Source organism: Hordeum vulgare, chromosome 6H, assembly GCF_904849725.1.
Source record: "Hordeum vulgare subsp. vulgare chromosome 6H, MorexV3_pseudomolecules_assembly, whole genome shotgun sequence".
NCBI classification, from domain to species: domain Eukaryota; kingdom Viridiplantae; phylum Streptophyta; class Magnoliopsida; order Poales; family Poaceae; genus Hordeum; species Hordeum vulgare.
In genome coordinates this window covers 548,009,662-548,034,676 of record NC_058523.1, presented here as the reverse complement: position 1 = coordinate 548,034,676, position 25,015 = coordinate 548,009,662, and the positions used below count along the sequence as shown (strand labels likewise).

The window sequence follows — 25,015 nt, the reverse complement described above, 5'->3', positions numbered from 1 at the left end:
GCCAAGGATTCATATAATCCCGTATGTCATTCCCTTTGTCCTTCGGTATGTTACTTGCCCGAGATTCGATCGTCAGTATCCGCATACCTATTTCAATCTCGTTTACCGGCAAGTCTCTTTACTCGTTCCGTAATACAAGATCCCGCAACTTCCACTATGTCACAATGCTTGCAAGGCTTGTGTGTGATGTTGTATTACCGAGTGGGCCCCGAGATACCTCTCCGTCACACGGAGTGACAAATCCCAGTCTCGATCCATATAACTCAACGAACACCTTCGGAGATACCTGTAGAGCATCTTTATAGTCACCCAGTTACGTTGCAACGTTTGATACACACAAAGCATTCCTCCGGTGTCAGTGAGTTATATGATCTCATGGTCATAGGAACAAATACTTGACACGGAGAAAACAGTAGCAACAAAATGACACGATCAACATGCTACGTCTATTAGTTTGGGTCTAGCCCATCACATGATTCTCCTAATGATGTGATCCCGTTATCAAGTGACAACACTTGCCTATGGTCAGGAAACCTTGACCATCTTTGATCAACGAGCTAGTCAACTAGAGGCTTACTAGGGACAGTGTTTTGTCTATGTATCCACACATGCACTGTGTTTCCAATCAATACAATTATAGCATGGATAATAAACGATTAACATGAATAAAGAAATATAATAATAACTAATTTATTATTGCCTCTAGGGCATATTCCCAACAACTAACTCTTTAGTCACATTGCTTGCAAGCTTATATGTGATGTTGTATTACCGAGTGGGCCCCGAGATACCTCTCCATCACACAGAGTGACAAATCCTAGTCTTTATCCATGCTAACTCAACGGACACCTTCGGAGATGATTGTAGAGTGGCTTTATAGTCACCCAGTAACGTTGCAACGTTTGATACACACAAGGCATTCCTCCAGTGTCGGTGAGTTACATGATCTCATGGTCATAGGAATGAATACTTGACATGCAGAAAACAATAGCAACAAAATGACATGATCATATGCTACGTTCATAGTTTGGGTCTTGTCCATCACATCATTCTCCTAGTGATGTGATCCCGTCATCAAGTGACAACACTTGTCTATGGCTAGGAAACCTTAACCATCCTTGATCAACAGGCTAGTCAACTAGAGACTCACTAGGGACACAGTTTTGTCTATATTTCCGCACATGCATTTATGTTTCCATTCAATACAGTTATAGCATGGATAATAAACAGTTATCTTGAAACAGGAAATATAATAATAACTATTTTATTATTGCCTCTAGGGCATATTTCCAACAGTCAGAGCCTCACTTCCATGATTAAAGCTTTTTGGTGGGGCAGTAAAAGGGGCCAACGTAAGTCGTACTGGGTCTCTTGGGACTGTCTGGGTATGCCGAAGTATATGGGAGGTATGGGCTTTAGAAATTTTGAGATCTTTAATTAGTCTCTTCTAGCTAAGCAGGATTGGAGAATCCTACAAAATTCAAAAACTTTGAGTGCTAGAATCCTTCGGGTTGTTTACTTCCCAGTGGGGATTTCCTGTCGGCTGAGTTGGGCAACAATCCTTCCCAAATATGGAGCTCTGTTGTGGAAGGAAAAAATACATTAAAGTTGGGTTTGATTCGAAGAGTGGGCAATGGACACACTACAGAGATTTGGAATATGAACTAGATTCCAAGGAAGGAAAATATGCGGCCTATGATGTCTTTGATAGCCCAACAGCCACAATTAGTCTCAGAACTATTGGATCGGAGCAATGCTTGTTGGAACGCAGGAGTGATAAGACATGTTTTCTTGCCAGGTGATGCACAAGCTATCATGCAAATCCCTGTATGTTCAAGAAATATGGATGATTTCCGGTCGTGGGGTTTTGAAAAGAATGGGCTCTTCTCGGTCAGGTCAGCATATAAGATGATTGTTGAAATAAGGAAGAGGAGGGAAGACTGGTTAGAAGGGCGACCAGGGGCGTCCGTTGTTACCAGTATGAGCAAAGCTTGGGTCTCTCTGTGGAAGGTTATGGTTCCTGCTAAAATCAAGTTGTTCCTTTGGAGGCTAGCCAAAAATTCTATCCCAACAGAAGATGTGAGGAAGAACAGGAATATGTCGAGGCGAGATGTATGTGGGGTGTGTGGTGCCCAGGACTCTTGGCGCCATAGCCTGCTTGAATGTACAATGGCGCGATGTGTTTGGGCATTGGTCGATCCGGAGCTGCTGGAACACATGATTGAAACCACAGAGAGGTCTGCTAAGGCATGGTTGTTTGCTATGATGGAAGTACTGAAACATGGATATTTTATTCGAATGGTTGTCACTTTGTGGGCAGTTTGGTACGCAAGGAGGCAACTAATCCATGAGGATATTACTCAAAGTCCTTATGAAACACATGCTTTCGTCCATAGATTTCTCTCAGAACTTGACCAATTGGACGATGATACAAAAGGCCATGCAATAACTGACCGGGGAGTAAAACCAGATGAGAGGAGATGGATTGCTCCTACAACAGGGCATGTGAAAATTAACGTGGATGCAAGAGTGTCAACACATCACAATCTAGGAGCGGCAACGGCTGTATGTAGGAGTCAGGAGGGAAAGTTTCTTGGCTCCTCGGTGCTCACTATACAAGGATTAGTCGATCCGACAATTCTTGAAGTTGTAGCGTGTAGAGAAGCTATTGCACTAGCTCAAGACCTCAGATTGCAAAGAGTTCAGGTGGCTTCAGACTGCCAGGGATGTGTGAAGCATATACTCAATGGGGAAGGAAGAGAAGATGGAGGCATTATAAAGGAAATCTTAGTAAATCGTCAAGCACTTTTTTTTGAAAAGGAGGAACCGAGCCCCCGGCCTCTGCATCAAAATCGTCAAGCACTTGGGTCATGTAATTTTTGTTTTGAACCTTGAGCAACTAATGTTGATGCTCACAGACTTGCTAGGTTCGGTGTGTCTCTCCTTCCTGGGAGGCACATTTGGTTAGGCTTTCCTTATGATCCGGTTGCAGATCCGGTAAACATCCTGGTCAATCAATAAAGATCGCCGGTTTTGCTAAAAAAAAATGCTGGATAGCAACCTACACATGAAACAGGAACCATCCGCGGCGCAAGATGGATGTGGACAACGTTGAGACTTCATTCTTGTCCACAAATATTAACATATACAATAATAAATCAATAATGTTAGATTCATTGTTGAATGTACTTTCACATAATATGAATTTATGATAAATATTTATATTATTTCCTATAGAATTGGTCAAACTATATAACGTTTGATTTCAGTCAACTTTAATACGCGAAATAAATAAAAACAAAGGAAGCTATTGGCATGTAGGCGTATTCACGACATCAAAAATCTGTTATTACCATCATTCCCCCGCAAAAAACATAAAATCTGTAACCATCATTACAGCAGCAACACATGCACCAGCCTCTACAGAGACAGGCGGGAGAAGGGAAGACAGAGGGATCGTGATCAACATTAACCAGGCAATTACCATCATCACAGCATGCACCAGCATTTTATTACACAGACAGAGGAGAACAGGAAAAGAAAACAGAGAGATTACTGTCATCATCATTAAGCAGCAGGTAATTAAGACACATGCACAACAACTCACTCATTCGCATTCCTCTTTGTTTATTACCGCGTGCACATGCATGCATGAGTGCACCCACGATTGCTCACTACTCCATCGTTATGTTAATTCGCTGTCCTGCTAATCCCATCTCCATAACCCTGGCCAAAACAGCAGGCTAGCAGCACTGCTGCTGTTACTAGATAAATTCACGGAGCATGTTCACGTGAGCCTAGACATGGAGCTCGGTCCATGGAAGGGAAGGGACCAGTGGCCATGCCCCTATCTGTCATCTCATCACCGATGTTATTTATGTGTATAGGCGACTACTACTACTACTGGTAGTAGTAGCATCCTGCCGCTCCTGCCGCTTTGCCCCCCCTGCCCGTTTGCCCGAATCAGCGTAAGGCCAAGATCTACTCGCGTCCTGTAGATCTGCCTAAGGCTTTGTTTGGTAGAAGTGGATTGACGAGGTTTGGAGATGAGGTGATTTGAGAGGATTTGGTGAATTTCTTTTTTTTATCCAACCCTTTTAAATTTTTGAAGATTTGCTTCCACCAGTCCGTGGAGGAGGGTCAAACATATGGATAGAAAGAAATTAAAGGGAAACGAAGGGGATTAGGCTAAGCAAACCCCTCTTACCAAATGAATGTCCGAGGTTCTGTGGGGTTTCTGACCCTCCCGAAGATTTTCCTCTCGAAACCTCCTGAATCCCCGCGTGTCAAACGAGGCCTAACAAAGATATATATGCTTCTAGTTGCTGCATTGCAACGGTCGAGCAACCGTTCCATGCCTGCATGTCCCTGATGATTTCTCAGTGCGTGTCTCTTAGCATGCAGCTCTTCACTTGCTTCTCCTCGAGAAGAGTCGAGGCTCCAGACCAGGCAAGAGATGCGCGATTAGCCACGCCGCAGGTGATCCGGACGCGCAGAAGCAGCACGATTACGCGCATAATATGATACTAATATATACTAGAATGAGAACAGTACAGTACTGAGTACTGACCGACGACATGTGGCCTTGCTAATTGCGCCGTGCTTTCCACAGCTTGCGCGCTGCAGGCGCGAGATCGATCTCGCCGAGCCCAGATCCCATAGCCCACTTGCCTCTCTACGATCTACCACTACTAGCAGCTACCACAGTATATGGAGGAAGTTTGTATTACTTTTGTGATGATGAGCAGCCGACCCGATCCGGTGCCAATGCGCAGGCACGAGCTCGATCGCACTCACGTCTGCTGCAGCTAGCTATAGTTGTTAGCATCATGTACTCAAGCGGTGCAGCGATCCACATGCATGCTGCAGCTCAAGCGGTCCAGCGATCCACCAACCAAATAGGATTTGTGCTCACGGCTCACCTGCCGCCGCGCCAATGCCGCGCGCAATCAACCGCGGCCGGTGGCTGTCTGCTGTTGGCACCACGTACGGTTTCAGGCTCAGAATTCGTCAGGTAGCTAGCGAGCTAGCAACGCGTGCATGCATGGACGATCGATGCGTCCCCGTCGACACGGCACCGGATTGACGAGCGGCCAACGACTTTCGACACCGGTTAGGTCGGGGTTGGGGACGTATAAGAGCTTCTCTGTCTGCGTATTGGACTATTGGTTGGCCACTCGCGTGATTTGTGCTGTTTATGGTCGATGGTTAACAGCGACGGCCATGTTGCTTGTTGTTCTCTTGCAATGTGTTTCTTCCCTCTCATTCCGCGGACTGTCAGACCATTGTTAATTTGTTATTATTGGTTGCGCGAACGAACGAACGTGGACCTGAGACTGCCAGACCCACTAACCCTTATATTAATTAGTCAACGGAGGAATACAAGGGGAATCAGATATCATGCGCTCCTCTGCTCTGCTCTGCTGTTGAAGCGGCAAAACTGACAGGATTTTTAACCGAGGGTGGGGGGAGTGATAATTTATTTCTTTTGAACGATTTTATCTCATCAGTTAATTAATTAAAATAATATTTCCGGTTAATTAACGGAAAAATGAACGAATACCGATATGAATGGATCACATGTGGACTACTCACAAAAATAAAAATAACAAAACACGGCCGCATAAGTGACCTGACAAACTCACGCGACACGCAATAGTTGTAAAACCATACATGCTTACATTGCAAACTAACACCCAATAAAAACACATCTACCAACGACAAAAGGGTACAACCAAATCCACAATGACCACTCAAACCATGAGGATGGGTGAGGAGACCGAAGACCATCAACGAAACAGCCGCACACATTTTACCTATGGCTCCACTGTTGCCTTTGGTCTTGAGAAACCTTTCTAGGATGTCGCCCCGAGAGCAGGCCCACCTTCTTGCATTTGCCCCTATTTCCATTTCAGGAGGCAAGCAACCGCCTTGCTAGATCAGGGCTAAGAGCATCACCAACGGTTTTCATAAAAAACTCCAACTGAATATGGTTTTACGGGGTGGCTATATAATCCAGGGGAGGTTGACAACTGAGTTGATTTTATAGTTCCCGTAAAAACCTTCTCCGAAAAATGGTATTTGGGTGCTATGCGGCTCCAGTGACAACACATAACAAATTGCGGTTCTATGTGTTGGTGTCACGGTAGTCGGTGGCGGCGTGCTGATGTGGCATTTTTACGGGAAGGGTCATTGATGTCCTGTAAGAGTGCATGTTGTTGTAACACTTCCGTGATAAGTGAAGTGTCGAACCCATGGGAAGCGAAAAGAAAGTCACTATTAACCGGTAATTACTTTGTCACCGACATAATTTCGTACACACTCAAAAGGGAGTTTGATAATAATCCTGGTGTAGGGACGACGCACAACATGTAACGCCCCGGACACACCCGCCGGCGATCGTTACTCCTGGCGGGATCTAGACTTTCCTTCTTTTCCGGGAGCCCGTTCGAACAGAACTCCCAGGTTAAGCGTGCTTGGCTTGGAGTAGTTCTAGGATGAGTGACCGACCGGGAAGTTGATCCCGGGTGCGCATAAGTGAGGACAAAGTACGCAGAAAAGACTAGTATTAATATGTGGGGCCAGTCTAGATCCCGTCAGGAGTAACGAGCGCCGGCGGGTGTGTCCGGGGCGTTACACAACATAAACTCCGTATCATGTATGCCACCATCGTAGTTTCTCCCACGTCCTCTTTTAGTACAGATGATTAAGGGTTTCCTCTGGACGCAACCTTCTAGAGTTTGCGGCTACTCCTCTACCTCATTGCAAAGGCAAGGAAAACATGATACTAATGTCACCTTTTTACCTCAATTATTTACCTCTGCTTTGGTAGTAATATGCTCCATGCCCTATGAATGGCAATAATGATGTTGTGTGAGCACTCCTCACAACACCCATGAAGACTATTAACTTGAACATAAACAAAAGATATATCACCTCTTATCGGAATTCAGCTTAGACATACGAGAGTTCATCTATATCCCCGAGGACTGGTACAACTACTCTAAAATGTAAATGATAAACATAAAGGAGAGGATGAAGGTACTGTTGGAATTATGCCCTAGAGGCAATAATAAATATAGTTATTATTATAATTCCTGTATCAAGATAATCGTTTATTATCCATGTTATAATTGTATTGAATGAAGACTCATTTACATGTGTGGATACATAGACAAAACACCGTCCCTAGCAAGCCTCTAGTTGGCTAGCCAGTTGATCATAGATAGTCAGTGTCTTCTGATTATGAACAAGGTGTTGTTGCTTGATAACTGGATCACGTCATTAGGAGAATCACGTGATGGACTAGACCCAAACTAATAGACGTAGCATGTTGATCGTGTAATTTTGTTGCTACTGTTTTCTGCGTGTCAAGTATTTATTCCTATGACCATGAGATCATATAACTCACTGACACCGGAGGAATGCTTTGTGTGTATCAAACATCGCAACGTAACTGGGTGACTATAAAGATGCTCTACAGGTATCTCCGAAGGTGTTAGTTGAGTTAGTATGGATCAAGACTGGGATTTGTCACTCCGTGATACGGAGAGGTATCTCGGGGCCCACTCGGTAATACAACATCACACACATGCCTTGCAAGCAATGTGACTTAGTGTAAGTTGCGGGATCTTGTATTACAGAACGAGTAAAGAGACTTACCAGTAAACGAGATTGAAATAGGTATACGGATACTGACCATCGAATCTCGGGCAAGTAACATACCGAAGGACAAAGGGAATGACATACGGGATTATATGAATCCTTGGCACTAAGGTTCAAACGATAAGATCTTCATAGAATATGTAGGATCCAATATGGGCATCCAGGTCCCGCTATTGGATATTGACCAAGGAGTCTCTCGGGTCATGTCTACATAGTTCTCGAACCCGCAGGGTCTGCACACTTAAGGTTCGACGTTGTTTTATGCGTATTAGAGTTATATGGTTGGTTACCGAATGTTGTTCAGAGTCCCGGATGAGATCACGGACGTCACGAGGGTTTCCGGAATGGTCCGGAAACGAAGATTGATATATAGGATGACCTCATTTGATTACCGGAAGGTTTTCGGAGTTACCGGGAATGTACCGGGAATGACGAATGGGTTCCGGGAGTTCACCGGGGGGGGGGGGGGCAACCCACCCCGGGGAAGCCCATAGGCCTTGAGGGTGGCACACCAGCCCTTAGTGGGCTGGTGGGACAGCCCAAAAGAGCCCTATGCGCCAAGAAGAGAAAATCAAGAGAGAAAGAAAAAAAAGGGAGGAGGTGGGAAGGAAGGGGGACTCCCTCCCACCAAAGCAAGTCCAACTCGGTTTGGGGGGGGAGTCCTCCCCCCTTGGACTCGGCCGACCCCCTTGGGGCTCCTTGAGCCCCAAGGCAAGGTCCCCTCTCTCCCACCTATATATACGGAGGTTTTAGGGCTGATTTGAGACGACTTTCCCACGGCAGCCCGACCACATACCTCCACGGTTTTTCCTCTAGATCGCGTTTCTGCGGAGCTCGGGCGGAGCCCTGCTGAGACAAGGTCATCACCAACCTCCGGAGCGCCGTCACGCTGCCGAAGAACTCTTCTACCTCTCCGTCTCTCTTGCTGGATCAAGAAGGCCGAGATCATCGTCGAGCTGTACGTGTGCTGAATGCGGAGGTGCCGTTCGTTCGGTACTAGATCGTGGGACTGATCGCGGGATTGTTCGCGGGGCGGATCGAGGGACGTGAGGACGTTCCACTACATCAACCGCGTTCACTAACGCTTCTGCTGTACGATCTACAAGGGTACGTAGATCACTCATCCCCTCTCGTAGATGGACATCACCATGATAGGTCTTCGTGCGCGTAGGAAAATTTTTGTTTCCCATGCGACGTTCCCCAACAGTGGCATCATGAGCTAGGTACATGCGTAGATGTCTTCTCGAGTAGAACACAAAAGTTTTTGTGGGCGGTGATGTGCGTTTTGCTGCCCTCCTTAGTCTTTTCTTGATTCCGCGGTATTGTTGGATTGAAGCGGTTTGGACCGACATTACTCGTACGCTTACGAGAGACTGGTTTCATCGTTACGAGTAACCCCGTTGCTCAAAGATGACTGGCAAGTGTCAGTTTCTCCAACTTTAGTTGAATCGGATTTGACCGAGGAGGTCCTTGTATAAGGTTAAATAGCAATTCATATATCTCTGTTGTGGTGTTTGCGTAAGTAAGATGCGATCCTACTAGATACCCATGGTCACCACGTAAAACATGCAACAACAAAATTAGAGGACGTCTAACTTGTTTTTGTAGGGTATGCTTGTGATGTGATATGGCCAACGATGTGATGTGATATATTGGATGTATGAGATGATCATGTTGTAATAGATAATATCGACTTTTCAAGGTGATGAAGGCTGGCGAAAGATGAAGTGACGATGCGCGTAGGATATGGTTCCAAGGTTGATGCAATCGCCGTCGGCACAGTTTCACTTCAGTTACCATCAGGATTAGTTATGAACTTGAATCATTGTTATTTAGTGCCTGCGTTGAGCATGAACATTATATCTGGATCTTGTTTATTGCGAGACGGTTACTCTTTTAAGTCAGAGAATAATGGTTGTTCTATTTCTATGAGTAACATCTTTTATGGTCATGCACCCAATGTGAGCGTAGAGGCACGCTGGGATCCCATATGGGCATCCAGGTCCCGCTATTGGATATTGACCGAGGAGTCACTCGGGTCATGTCTACATAGTTCTCGAACCCGCACGGTCTGCACACTTAAGGTTCGACGTTGTTTTATGCGTATTTGAGTTATATGGTTGGTTACCGAATGTTGTTCGGAGTCCCGGATGAGATCACGGACGTCACGAGGGTTTCCGGAATGGTCCCGAAACGAAGATTGATATATAGGATGACCTCATTTGATTACCGGAAGGTTTTCGGAGTTACCGGGAATGTACCGGGAATGACGAATGGGTTCCGGGTGTTCACCGGGGGGGGGGGGGCAACCCACCCCGGGGAAGCCCATAGGCCTTGGGGGTGGCGCACCAGCCCTTAGTGGGCTGGTGGGACAGCCCAAGAAGGCCCTATGCGCCATAGGAAGAAAATCAAAGAGAAAAAAAAGAGGAGGTGGAAAAAAGGGGAAGGACTCCTCCTTCCAAACCTAGTTGGATTCGGTTTGGAAGGGGAGGACTCCCCCCCTTGGCTCAGCCGACCCCCTTGGGGGTCCTTGGACCCCAAGGCAAGGCTCCCCCTCTTCCCCCTATATATACGGAGGTTTTAGGGCTGATTTGAGACAACTTTGCCACGGCAGCCCGACCACATATCTCCACGGTTTTACCTCTAGATCGCGTTTCTGCGGAGCTCGGGCGGAGCCCTGCTGAGATTAGGTCACCACCAACCTCCGGAGCGCCGTCACGCTGCCGGAGGACTCATCTACCTCTCCGTCTCTCTTGCTGGATCAAGAAGGCCGAGATCATCGTCGAGCTGTACGTGTGCTGAACGCGGAGGTGCCGTCCGTTCGGCACTAGATCATGGGACTGATCGCGGGACGGTTCGTGGGGCGGATCGAGGGACATGAGGACGTTCCACTACATCAACCGCGTTCACTAACGCTTCTGCTGTGCGATCTACAAGGGTACGTAGATCGAATATCCCCTCCCGTAGATGGACATCACCATGATAGGTCTTCGTGCGCGTAGGAATTTTTTTGTTTCCCATGCGACGTTCCCCAACAGTGACCTGATCATGGATGAAGGTTGACAGCGGCTAGGGTTGGAGGTGTATATATAAGATCTATCCCAATGCCTCCTTCATAAGTGCTGCGATTCTTTCATCCAAGGCCTCTAAATGAGGCAAATCCAATCTCAATGCTTTCCTTGATGGCTAAAGAATTCATGGGGACAAACGAGGATGAAATCCACGAAAAATCATGTCAAATATAGACAAATTTGGAATTTTCTAGGGGTGGTACAACTCAGTACGATCGTATCATGGTTCATCATTTGCTGTGGACCCCTTTAGTAATTAAACTAGTCATCATTTCTTCATACGAACTCCGATTTGATGTTCTTAGACTCGTTGGAATTGAATGAATGATGATACGTCCATTTCGCATCATGTTTCTTACTGTTATTTATAATATTTTTGATCAATATTTCATTTTATGTTGTAATTTTTATGCATTTCCTCTCTTAATATGCAAGATACGCATGAAAATGAGAATTGACGGAAGCCGGAATTATGGACCTAAAAGAGCAACGATAGAGATAATTATTCTCCGAAGCTCCAAATGACCTGATATTTTACGAAAAATTATTTTAGAATATATTAAAAATATCGGTAAAAAGAAGTGTCACACAACAGCTACCATGGCCCCACAGATGCCCTTCGATGCCCATATTTTGCTATAAGAGGTCATTTGCCCTAGAAATTATAGAGAGAAAACATTCAAAATGAAGAGCCGCCGTCTCGAGGCGGAATCTGGGCAGACACACTTCTCTTCTCCGGTGGAACGATTCCGTTAGGAATACTTGACTCTGAGAGGAGAAAATCGAAGCCTTCGGCATCACCAACACTCCTATCATTATGAGAGGACTCATATCCATCAACATCTTCACCAACACCATCTCATCTGTAAACCCTAATTCATCTCTTGTATTCAATCTTTGCCCAAAACCTAGCTCAGATTGGTACATGTGGGTTGCTACTAGTGTTGATTACATCTTGTAGTTGATGCTAGTTAGTTTATTTGGTGGAATATATCGTATGTTCAGATCGTTAATCGTATATATTATCTCCTCTCGTCACTAGCATGAATTTTATTTGTGAGCAATTTCATTTATTTTTTAGGACATGGAAGAAGTCTTATTATAAGTACCCATGTAAAGTTGGTATTCGTTTAATATTTTGATGAGATGTACGTTTTTTTCTAGTGGTGTCGTGTGAACGACGACTACATGACACATTACCATGCTTGGGCCTAGGGGAAGGCATTGTGCAGTATTAAGTAGATGATGATTTGCGAGAGTGATAGAAGGTTAAACCTTAATTTATGTGCTATTCCGTAAGGATCTAATTGGGATTCATATGTTTCATGTTATGTTTACTGTTTGTTCAAGTAAGAACATCACCCTAGCACCAGTCCCACCCACACAATAATTTATCACAATAGTGGACTTGAATCACCTAAACATGATGAACGTGTCTCGACAAAATTCACATATGTTCCCGAGAATGCTTTGATCATTATAAGAAACACTCTTGGCTTGTCCTCTTCTGGAGTGAAGAAAGCTTTCGATATCTCCAAGGCGCAAATGATCTTGTCTAATTTTTTCAGTTTCAGAGAAATCGGGACTCGGATATGATTGAATACGCATATGCTTGCTAATTATTTGATCCCTACAATGCTAGATCACACACCGACTTTGTGTTTCTATATGATGGTACTGCTATATCATGAAAGTTTTCAAAATAAACTCCGATGACAACATCTACCAATCATTCTGACATAATTTCATTATTTGAAGCATCACGTGAATGTGCATGGCTTCGTAGAATGATAAACCACATACAATAGTCATGTGGAATTGCTTCGATCGAATCACCTACCATTATCTATGAGAAGTATTATTTTGAGATGGTGACAATGCGTGGACAATCATAATATGATTCCACATGATCAAGTGCAAATTAGAAATGTTGTGATTAATAAGCAAATGTAATTAGTAGGGAATCTTACCTTGCCCAACCGTCATGCGGTTCCTCCTCCAACCAACGCCTCTCGCCTCTTTCCCCTGGAACCGACACATCTCTTCCCATCGTCACGCCTCTCAAATTTATATAAATTATACTCAGCAACTTTCAATCAATAAAAAATTTCATTCAATTGTAGACACTATGAACCATCATCGAGAGGTTGAGCCGGTAAAGCAACCAGCGTCGACGATCATTGACTAGACCGTCATCGATGAATGGCAGGCAAGCTGCTTAGAGCATCTCCAATAGATGGTCCAAAATTTGGCGGTCCAAAACCGAAGATGTAAATTTTGGACCGCCAAAAAATTCGTTTTGGAGCTCTGAAAAAAGCTCAACTCCAACAGATGGTCCAAATTGATGGTTCAAAAGAGCAACTCCAATAGATGGTCCAAAATGAAGATGTAAAATTTCTTAAAACGACAAACTACTAGTCCATTCAACATAGTTCAAACATCAAATTCAACATAGTTTCATACATGAACTTTAACTACTACTTCAAACTACTAGATAAACTACTCCTCATCGTCGGAGCTGCGGAACTGCTCCCATAACTCCTCCTTCTCCGGGTCGTCGCACACCTCCTCCTCCTCCTCCGAGAAGTCTGCCCAATCCTCCTCGGAAGAGGACTCGATGGGGATCACCGTCGAGGGACCGGCCTCGTCCTCCTTCTTCGTCGTCTTCTTCTTCGTCGTGATCTCCTTCATCTTGATGCCCTGCGGCACAAGCATCTCCGCTTCCACCCCGACTCTCGATCTCTGGGAAGTTGAGGTGCTCCTGAGGCCTCTCGGCACGCCACACCGCCACGTCGTAGGCACGCGCGGCCTCGATGGGCGGAGGGGTACGTGTCGATCCACCAACGCCTCCCGACATCGGAGAACTCCACTCCCCAGTTACCGGAGGGCTTGTGCCTCGCGCCGAAGAAGTCTGACTTGCCCTTCGGCGTCTTCTTCGGCGCCATCGGAGAGCGATGAGAGCGGTGGAGCGGCGAGGGCGTGCGACCGGAGCGGTGGCGGATGGAGCCGGGCGGGGCGGACGGGGCGGCGACGCACGGGGCGGGTCGGAGCTACGGCGGGCGGGCTGGGGCCGGGCGGAGTTGCGGTGGGCGAACGGGGCGGGGCGGCGACGCACGGGGCGGGTCGGAGCTACGGTGGGCGGGCTGGGGCCGGGCGGAGTTGCGGCGGGCTAACGGGGCGGGGTGGACGGGGCGGCGACGCACGGGGCGGGTCGGAGCTACGGCGGGCGGGCTGGGGCCGGGCGGAGTTGCGGCGGGCGAACGAGGCGGGGCGGACGGGGCGGCGACGCACGGGGCGGGTCGGAGCTACGGCGGGCGGGCTGGGGCCGGGCGGAGTTGCGGCGGGCGAACGGGGCGGGGCGGACGGGGCGGCGACGCACGGGGCGGGTCGGAGCTACGGCGGGCGGGCTGGGGCCGGGCGGAGTTGCGGCGGGCGAACGGGGCGGGGTGGACGGGGCGGCGGCGTGCGCTGCGGCCACGACCGGATCCGCGGCGGGCGGGCGGCGGGGCGGCGTGGAAACAACGGCGGGGGGCGGGGCGGGGCCGGATCTGATGCGGGCGGCGGGGCGGCGTGGAAACAGCGGCGTGTCGTGGGGGCGGCGCCGGACGGGCGGGAGGTCTCGAGCGGGCGGCGGCTGGTTTTGGACCAGATGCATCTCGTGATGTAATTTGCACCGCGAGGTGTTGCATTTTACATCACGAAAAGGCCTGATCTAATTATTTTAGATATGAACTATCTGTTGGAGCTGTGTTTTTAAGCTCAGACGATGCTCTTGGCTCGCAATTCTTCTCATCAAAAAACAAAGAGAGAGAGAGGGGTAAAAACACCGCTCGATCGATGTCCGACGTTACGCGATCATCATGCACAACACACACAGAGACAGAGACCAGATCGCTCAAAAAAGGGGGGAAAAAATGTCACGGTAAAACACTGGCGGGCCCACCCTGCAGTGAGACAGAGAGGGGGGGCGGGCTCCCTCCCTCCCTCCACCTCGGCCAAGGGAGACGACCTATTCCTTCCACCACTGCGCTGCGCAGCGCAGCGGCAGCACTGGCTGTGGCTGCACTGCATCTGCATCGCCCCGACTGAATCCAGTCCAGAGAGGGGAAAAGAAAAAAAAAAACCGAGACACATCGCATCACCGGAGCTCTCCTCCTCTCCATCTTCCCGAACCGAACCGAACCGAAATAGGAGGACCACTTCCCCCTCCCCCCCTTCCCTTCCCCGATTCCCCCACCCCTCTCCCCCCCGCCGCGCCGCGCGCCCACCTCGCCGCCGGCGCCGCCCCGGACCGCGGGGCCCGCCGATTCGGCCCCTCCCCGCCCGCCGCGGGCGCCAGATCTGAGCGCCCGACCCCCCCATGCCTCCTCCCTCGCGCCAGATCCGCCTCGCCTAGCCCCGCGCGCCCCGACGGGGAGCGAGGCTGGTCCTCCGCCGCAGCTAGCCAGCCAGCCAGCCATGGAGGACGCGGCCAGGTACGCGCACAGCCCGGCCCACCTGGCCGTCTACCGGCGGGACCACGCGGCGCTGCGAACCCTCGTGGCGGGCCTCCCCCGACTCCCGCGGGCCGGCGAGGTGACCACCGAGGCGGAGTCGATCGCGGGGGAGCGGGTGGCGGACGCGGTGTCGGCCGTCATCGACCGCCGCGACGTGCCGCGGAGGGAGACCCCTCTCCACCTCGCCGTGCGCCTCCGCGACCCCGTCGCCGCCGACGTGCTCATGTCCGCGGGCGCCGACTGGTCGCTGCAGAACGCCGACGGCTGGTCCGCGCTGCAGGAGGCCGTGTGCACGCGCGAGGACGCCATCGCCACCATCATCGCGCGCCACTACCAGCCGCTCGCATGGGCCAAGTGGTGCCGCCGGCTCCCGCGGGTGCTCGCCTCCGTCTCCCGCATCCGCGACTTCTACATGGAGATCTCCTTCCACTTCGAGTCCTCCGTCATCCCCTTCATCGGCCGCATCGCCCCCTCCGACACCTACCGCATCTGGAAGCGCGGGGCCGCTCTAAGGGCCGACATGACGCTCGCCGGGTTCGACGGCTTCCGCATCCAGCGCTCCGACCAGACCTTCCTGTTTCTCGGCGATGGCGCGCGGCCTGAGGACGCTGGGGGTAAGGAGCTGCTGCCGGGCTCTCTGATAGTGCTGTCTCATAAGGATAAGGAGATCACTGATGCCTTGGAAGGGGCCGGCGTGCAGCCTACGGAGTCGGAGGTGGCTCATGAGGTGGCATTGATGTCCAAGACGAATATGTATCGCCCCGGGATTGACGTCACGCAGGCGGATCTTGTGCCGCACGTGAATTGGCGCCGGCAGGAGAGGACTGAAGCCGTGGGGCAGTGGAAGGCAAAGGTGTACGATATGTTGAATGTCCTGGTGACTGTCAAGTCGAGACGGGTCCCTGGGGCAATGACAGACGAGGAGCTGTTTGCGATGGATGGGGAGGAGAAGAATGGGAGGGGCGCAGAGCTTGAAACCGAGCTGGATGAAGTCTTGACTGCCGAGGAGAGGAAGCAGCTTGATTCTGCCTTGAGGGGGAACCAGGAGGAGGAATCTGAGGATAGGGCTGAGGAAGGCGACAAAGGGGGTGATCAGTTAGATGCAAACGGTGCTGGAAAAGACAAGAAGGGGTGGTTTTGGAACGGCAAGAAAGGCGCCAAGAACGATGAGAAGCCACCCAAGTCAGTGAGCAAGGATGAATCGGGTGATCCAGGGAAGGGGAAGGAGAAGGGCAATGGCAAGAAGAAGAAGGGTGGGGTCTCATCTGGGGATTCTAATAAACTCGAAAGTGAGTACAAGAAGGGTTTACGACCAGTCTTGTGGTTGACACCCGATTTCCCTTTGAAGACGGATGAGCTGATCCCTTTGCTCGATGTATTAGCAAACAAAGTGAAGGCTGTTAGAAGGCTTAGGGAACTCTTGACGACCAAGCTGCCTACAGGCACATTTCCAGTCAAGGTAACCAACCATCTGTCAACTTGATTATATTATCCCATTTTATTCAAGTCATTCAAATGAGCTCTGATTGATTTCATTTTGCTGTTTATCTCAAATCAAAGTTTGCATGCTTATTCTTTCTCAACGCTCTCGGTGATATGCAACTGTGACACTGGAAGTAAAGATATCTGTCATCAGCCTGACCACTGTGCTATGTTGTATTCGTTTCCCTTGCTGGGATACTATCTGTTATCAGTCACATATTGTGTTGTTTGGACCTCTATTGTGGATTTATCCTTTGTTGTTCCTGGCTCTTATCTGGTCTATGGCAAATTGCAATTCATATTTATTTTTAGGGGACTGGAAAAATAATAAGAGCATCTCGCACGCTCAAACTATTGATACACTAAATCCTAAGTCTTGCACTAACAAGGACACAATCATGAGATGTGGTCTTCACCATCTGCCTGCTTTGCTAGACACTATGATAGTCCTTGTACAGTATTGCCTTTACTTTCCCAATAACAACAAATAATTAAATACAAGCAGACCTTTTATTTGAAGTTACTGGAGTCAAATAAGGGATTTTATATTTAGGTCAAAACGATAAACACAGCTTATAACATGCAGCATATGGTAGACTCTTTCTAGGATTTTGATACATGATAACGTTTCTTTTCATTACTGCATGCAGTTACCTGCTGGTACTAGTATGAGTTATTTTGTATTTTATCTGTTTGCCACATCTTTTCTGTTTTCTTAAATCAACTTTAAATCTTTGAATAATGCCTAGTGTACTGTTGCTCCAACAGTGAGGCAGTTAAATCATGTGGCACATTCCTGTTGAGTTTTCAGAACTTGCATATTTTGGATTACCACTCATGGAATTAATGGGCATACTTTGCCGAACTGGAATATTCTTGTTAAATGGTTAGAGCATGAATTAATATTGTGCCAATACTGGAGGTTTGCGCTGCGATCTGACCACTTTTAGTATATATAATTTGAAGGCTGATCCTATCTTATATTAAAATAACACCAGTACTGCTAGCTACTTGAGGCAACAGCTAACTACTACTATCTGAACAAGGCAGGACTTGAATGCTAAAAACAATAATGGTATAGGCCATTGGTTTATTTCCATACAGTACATTTTTAGCCTGACCTTTTGTCTCAAGCTGAGTTTCATTCCCCTAACTACATGAATTTGAGTATTTTGATCCCATTTGCGTGTCTTGTGCCTTATTTGGTAATCTGTTTGTGGAACTTCTATATGTACAGCACAAATTGCCGTTCTATATTTTCTACTTAAGGGTCACCCTGGGTGTTTTATTCTGAATACCAAAAGAGGGGTGGGGGAATGTCGCATGTATGATAGACTCTGCATTGTTTAGATATACTTTCAAGTAGATCTCTAACCATGTGTCCTGTGAATTTACAGATTGCCATCCCTATTGTCTCTAACCATGTGTCCTGTGAATTTACAGATTGCCATCCCTATTGTCCCAACAATACGGGTAATTGTGACATTCACAAAGTTTGAGGAACTACAGCCTTTAGATGAGTTCGCCACCCCACCAACCAGCCCCACACAGTTCCAGGATGCCAGGTCCAAAGATTCGGAAGGGTCGGCGTCATGGTACTCGTGGGTCAGAGGGGGCCGAGGTGCGCAGTCTAGCGACAGTGGCGATAGCAAGAACTGGAAAGATGAGGTCGATCCGTTCCACATACCCTCCGAGTACACCTGGGTCGATGCCGCCGAGAAGAAGCGTAGGATGAAGGCGAAGAAAGCCAAGAGCAGGCGCAGCACAACCCGGAAACAGTCATCGAAAAGCACCTCCTCGGAAGGGGCCCAGCACCCTATGATGGACGGCTTCGAGTAAAACATTGTTACATCATAGTAAGGTTTCCCCATGTGTCCGTCCATAAGATGCTTAGGTTGCCGACGGCGGGGCTGCTGCCTGCCGGGCGCAGACGGACGATGTCGTCCGGGGCAGCGTGTGGCTCGGTAGCGGAGTCTCCCCGAGGAAGAAGTACAGGATGGATTTTTATACCCTGCTGCTAGTCTGTAATTCGATTCTTTTTTTTTTGTCCCCCGCTGCCGTTTTTTCTTCATGGTTGATGTATGTTTGATGATGATGATGATGATGATACGGCCTTGTTTGTTGTTGTTATTGTTTAAAAGAAGATGTGTTTGACAGGTAGATGGGGCTGTAGTGTCCCCCCTTCCCGCTGTATGAATACTTGGAATATGCAGTCATTATTTCTTGCAACCAGGAAGCTCGATACCCATGCTTGTTTCTTCAGGCACTATCTTTGTTTTGTTTTTCTTGTGGATATTGTTTCACTCATTCGACTCTACATTCTTTTACTATTGCGCCTGTGATGTTAGGACGGCCTGTTTTTCAGCTTGTGTTCGCTAATTACCGCTGACGAGTGAGACCTATCAACTATCAATAAAGCGAGCGTATCTATTGGTACAGACACTTAGAGCAACTCCAGCCGCGCCCCTGGATGCCTCCAGGACACCTTTAGGCTCTGGGCGCTTTTTGGCCACAAAAAAAAAAAGATCAGCCACGCCGTCCCCATCTGGCCACATTTGCTCCCCTGCCGGCGACCAAAAACCCTAGACCTAGCCGGCTCCCACCATCATCCGCCATGGGTTTCTTCGTCAAAGGCAAGGGCAAGCTGACTGCTGACGCTAGCTCGTCCTAAACGTTGACGCCTCCTCGTCATGGCGCACCACGGGTACGCGAGCGCGTGTACATCCTAGTCCATCAAGCTAGATGACACTGGCAGTACAGGCAGGCCTTCCCATACCCAGATGTCAATCTCCCGCTTGGTTGGCATGTGGACCCACATCACATCCTTATGCCGAAGGTGCCTCGGTCCGTGCATGACACGCGGATGAGGTGCGTCGGCGGCGCGAGCTGCCGACTCCTGACCATAGGCGGCATCCAGCCTACGCGTCGGACTCCCCAAACTAGGAAGTTTGGTTCGCCCTCGAGCATGAGCAGGACGCCTCCACGACGTCCAGCTCGATCCGCCGTCCCACCACCGCCTCCTGAGGTGAAGCCAGAGGAGCAGGAGAAGGATGATGCCTACCAAGCCTCTCTCGAGGAGGCATTGGGCCACACCATCGAGGAGATCAGGCGCGATGAGGACACCCACTAGGAGGGCCTCAAGCTATCCGTTACGGGCGACTTCATCTTGCCTCCTCCATCGCCGTCGTCGGCGCCTCCGGCGCTTCTCAAGCCCAAGCTCGAGGCGGAGGAGCACTAGCCGGAGCGCCGCGAGTGGACCTTCCAACTCCGACAGTGGGTGTCCGCGCCTTCCATCTGGCTTGGCGCCACGCTGGAGCACGAGACGATCTATCTCCTGCACTGGAAGACGTAGAAGAAACTCGAGCGTCGTTGGGTGCTGGATGAGGAAGAGGAACGTCGGGAGAGGGAGGCGGACGAGCGAGACCGCACGCTATGTCCCAGCCGTCGGCGCTACCGCTGCAAGACCACTAGTAGACAACAAGGCTTTGGTTCTGGCTAGATCAGAGCATTAGTCCCGGTTTTGTCACGAACCGGGACTAATGTGAGCATCAGTCTCGGTTCGAGCAGCTAGGACGCCGATCGGGCCTCGACATGCATCAATCCCGGTTCGATTGGGACCTTTAGTGCCGGTTCGAGACACCAACCGGGACTAAAGGGCCTCGTTCCTGGCACAAACCCTTTAGTCCCGGTTTGTGTCTCCAACCGAGACTACATGTTTGTCTTCACTCCCGGTTTTCACACCAACCGAGACTAATAAGATCCCTATATATATATATCCTTGCCCATGCGCCCCTCTTCTCTGTTTTTTGGCCGTAGAAGGTGTGTGTTAGAGCATATATCTCCATATGTGGTTTTGGTAATTGATGACAATTCCTATGGACTAATGGTTGCCTTAAGTTATATTTATAGGATTTGTCCATAGGCACTTCTTGAAGTCCATCTGTTGGGTTCAAGGAGTTTATATGATGACCAAGATGGTATTCAAGGTATTATCCAAAGAATGGTCATAGAGACACAAGGTTGATCAAGATCTCAGACAAAGAGTAAATCAAGATGATCAACACACAAAGCGTACAAGATGTACCGAGAGGGATTAAGTGATCCCATGGTATGGTAAGCATTGTCCATTACGTGTTTGTGTACTAACCCATGGTCTTTGTGAGAGTTCTATGTGGGGGTTAGGTGTGCTTCCATGGGCTTGCGTCAAAAGGAAGATCTCATGCAACCCATGAAGGATGACGTCAAGTGGTGATCGTCATCAAGATTGCGGTGTGCAAGTTCAAGTGGATCAGCACGAATATATCATGCTTGATGCTTGCCGTCCATTGTGGTGGCGATGGACTTGTGAAGATATACTGAAGAGCGGCTCAACCATAGTGTGTATGGGGAGCAATCAACTAGTCTTCATGAAGCCAATGCAATCAAGAAAGGTGGTCCATCTTGAGGAAGCCAAGATCATCGTCATCTAGCTCAATAGAACGAGGTGCAAGGTATAGGTTTGCCCTTGATTGGTTTTCTGTTTTAGGATAGACTGACGTACTGTCACGGGGGGCTCTCAAGTGAGTAGCTTGATCGTATCGTTCGTTGAGAGCTCAAATCATTTGCATCCTTGCATCATACTTCTTGGTTCTTGTTTGGTGTTTCTCTTTGTGAGTTTTAGAGCTTATGTTCATCTTCATGACAAGCTCGAGTTCATCGAAAACGGAGTCCATATGCATCTTCTATGATGTTTTCGATGTTGGGAGTTTTTACCAGTCTTATTCGAATAAGGGTTCTCACCATTTTCTTATGGGACTTTTCTCACTTGCTTCTTATTGATATTTCTATCAAGATTGTGTTAGCCCATGTCGTTAGCTTTCCAAGAAACTGAAGTGGAACGTCGCATGGGAAACAAAAATTTTCCTACGCGCACGAAGACCTATCATGGTGATGTCCATCTACGAGAGGGGATTTCCGATCTACGTACCCTTGTAGATCGCACAGCAGAAGCGTTAGTGAACGCGGCTGATGCAGTGGAACGTCCTCACGTCCCTCGATCCGCCCCGCGAACCGTCCCGCGATCAGTCCCACGATCTAGTGCCGAACGGACGACACCTCCGCGTTCAGCACACGTACAACTCGACGATGATCTCGGCCTTCTTGATCCAGCAAGAGAGACGGAGAGGTAGAAGAGTTCTCCGGCAGCGTGACGGCGCTCCGGAGGTTGGTGGTGATCTTATTTCAGCAGGGATCCGCCCGAGCTCCGCAGAAACGCGATCTAGAGGTAAAACCGTGGAGATATGTGGTCGGGCTGCCGTGGCAAAGTTGTCTCAAATCAGCCCAAATACCTCAGTATATATAGGAGGGAGGGAGGGGAGGAGGCAGCCTAAAACCCTCATGGTTTGGCCGAAATTTGAGGTGGAAGAGTCCTACTCCAATCCTACTTGGAGTAGGATTCCACCTTCCCACTTGGAAACTCTTTCCACCTTGTGTTTTTCCCTTCTCAAACCTTATGGGCCTTAGTGGGAACCTATTCCAGCCCACTAGGGGCTGGTTTATCTCTTCCCATAGCCCATGAGACCCCTTGGGGCGTGACACCCCTCCCGATGGTCCCCGACACCCCTCCCGGCACTCCCGGTACACTACCGATGAGCCCGAAACTTTTCAGGTAATGCCCGAAAACTTTCCGGTAACGAGATGAGGTCATCCTATATATCAATCTTCGTCTCCGGACCATTCCGGAAACCCTCGTGACGTCCGTGATCCCATCCGGGACTCCGAACAACATTCGGTAACCAACCATATAACTTAAATACGCATAAAACAACGTCGAACCTTAAGTGTGCAGACCCTGCGGGTTCGAGAACTATGTAGACATGACCCGAGAGACTCCTCGGTCAATATCCAATAGCGGGACCTGGATGCCCATATTGGATCCTACATATTCTACGAAGATCTTATCGTTTGAACCTCAGTGCCAAGGATTCATATAATCCCGTATGTCATTCCCTTTGTCCTTCGGTATGTTACTTGCCCGAGATTTGATCGTCAGTATCCGTATACCTATTTCAATCTCATTTACCGGCAAATCTCTTTACTCGTTCCGTAATACAAGATCCCGCAACTTACACTAAGTCACATCGCTTGCAAGGCTTGTGTGTGATGTTGTATTACCGAGTGGGCCCCGAGATACCTCTCCGTCACACGGAGTGACAAATCCGAGTCTCGATCCATACTAACTCAACTAACACCTTCGGAGATACCTATAGAGCATCTTTATAGTCAGCCAGTTACGTTGCGACGTTTGATACACACAAAGAATTCCTCCGGTGTCAGTGAGTTATATGATCTCATGGTCATAGGAACAAATACTTGACACACAAAAAACAGTAGCAACAAAATGACACGATCAACATGCTACGTCTATTAGTTTGGGTCTAGTCCATCACATGATTCTCCTAATGATGTGATCCCGTTATCAAGTAACAACACTTGCCTATGGCCAGGAAACCTTGGCCATCTTTGATCAACGAGCTAGTCAACTAGAGGCTTACTAGGGACAGTGTTTTGTCTATGTATCCACACAAGTATTGTGTTTCCAATCAATACAATTATAACATGGATAATAAACGATTATCATGAACAAAGAAATATAATAATAACTAATTTATTATTGCCTCTAGGGCATATTTCCAACAGTCTCCCACTTGCACTAGAGTCAATAATCTAGTTCACATCACTATGTGATTCGAACGAATCCAACACCCATATAGTTATGGGGTCTGATCACGTCTTGCTCGTGAGAGAGGTTTTAGTCAACGGTTCTGAAACTTTCAGACCCGTGCGTTCTTTACAAATCTTTATGTCATCTTATAGATGCTGCTACTACGTGCTATTCGGAAATGCTCCAAATATCTACTCTACTATACGAATCCGTTTCACTACTCATAGTTATTCGGATTAGTGTCAAAGCTTACATCGACGAACTCTTTAACCACCTCCATAATCGAGAAAAATTCCTTAGTCTATTTAGTTACTAAGGATAAATTTTGACCGCTGCTAGTGATTCAATCATGGATAACTCTCTGTACCTCTCAACAGACTTGCTGCAAGGCACACATCAGGTGCGGTACTCAGCATGGCATACTTTAGAGTCTACGGCTAAGGCATAGAAGACGACCTTCGTCTATTCTCTTTATTCGGCCGTGGTCGGGTTTTGAGTCTTACTCAAATTCACACCTTACAACGCAACCAAGAACTCCTTCTTTGCTGATCTATTTTGAACTCCTTCAAAACTTGTCAAGGCATGCATCTTGTTGAAACTTCCATTAAGCGCTTTCGATCTATCTCCATAGATCTTTGATGCTCAACGTTCAAGTAGCTCAATCCAGGTATTCCTTTGAAAACTCCTTTCAAACAACCTTGTATGCTTTACAGAAATTCTACATTACTTCTGATCCACAATATGTCAACCACATATACTTATCAGAAATTCGATAGTGCTCCCACTCACTTCTTTGGAAATACAAGTTTCTCATAAACCTTCTACAAACCCAAAATCCTTGATCATCTCATCAAAGTGTATATTCCAACTCCGAGATGCTTGCACCAGTCCATTTAAGGATCGCTGGAGCTTGCATACTTGCTAGTATCTTTAGGATCGACAAAACCTCTTGGTTGTATCACATACAATGTTTGCTCAAGGAGACCGTCGAGGAAACAATGTTTTGACATCCTATGTGCAACATTTCATAAATAATGCAGCAACTACTAACATAATTCTAACAGACTTTCAGCATCGCTACGAGTGAGAAAGTCTCATCATAGTCAACTGTTTGATCTTGTCGGAAACATCTTCGCGACAAGTCGAGCTTTTCTTAATAGTGACTTATCACCATCATCGTCTGTCTTCCTTTTAAAGATCCATCTTTACTCAATAGTCCTACGACCATCAAGTAGTTCTTCCAAAGTCTACACTTTGTTTTCATACATGGATCCTCTCTCAGATTTCATGGCCTCCAGCCATTTGTCGGAATCCGGGCCCACCATTGCTTTCTTCATAACTCATAGGTTCACTGTTGCTCAACAACATGACCTCCAAGACAGGGTTACCGTACCACTCTGCAGTAGTACGCGACCTTGTCAACCTACAAGGTTTGTAGTAACTTGATCCGATGCTCGATGATCACCATCATCAGCTTTCACTTCAATTGGTGTAGGCGCCACATGAACAACTTCCCGCGCCCTGCTACACACTGGTTGAAGTGATGGTTCAATAACCTCATCAAGTTCTACCACCCTCCCACTCAATTCTTTCGAGAG

General features: G+C 48.1%; 1 protein-coding gene across 1 annotated transcript; it reads left to right on the top strand.

Annotated features, from left to right (window-relative positions):
* The first annotated feature begins 14,782 nt into the window (after positions 1 to 14,782).
* LOC123401038 (ankyrin repeat domain-containing protein 13C) lies at positions 14,783 to 18,943 on the top strand. Its single transcript, XM_045094754.1, has 2 exons — positions 14,783 to 16,691; positions 18,158 to 18,943. Exons 1-2 carry the CDS (start codon positions 15,195 to 15,197, stop codon positions 18,551 to 18,553), a joined length of 1,893 nt encoding a protein of 630 aa, XP_044950689.1. The 5' UTR covers positions 14,783 to 15,194; the 3' UTR covers positions 18,554 to 18,943.
* The last annotated feature ends 6,072 nt before the right edge of the window (positions 18,944 to 25,015 follow it).

Excerpts from the sequence above, each read along its gene's own strand:
- LOC123401038 (XM_045094754.1), top strand. The coding sequence starts at position 15,195 with ATGGAGGACGCGGCCAGGTACGCGCACAGCCCGGCCCACCTGGCCGTC. Across the intron at positions 16,692-18,157 it reads CAGGCACATTTCCAGTCAAG|ATTGCCATCCCTATTGTCCC; the intron begins GTAACCAACCAT and ends GTGAATTTACAG.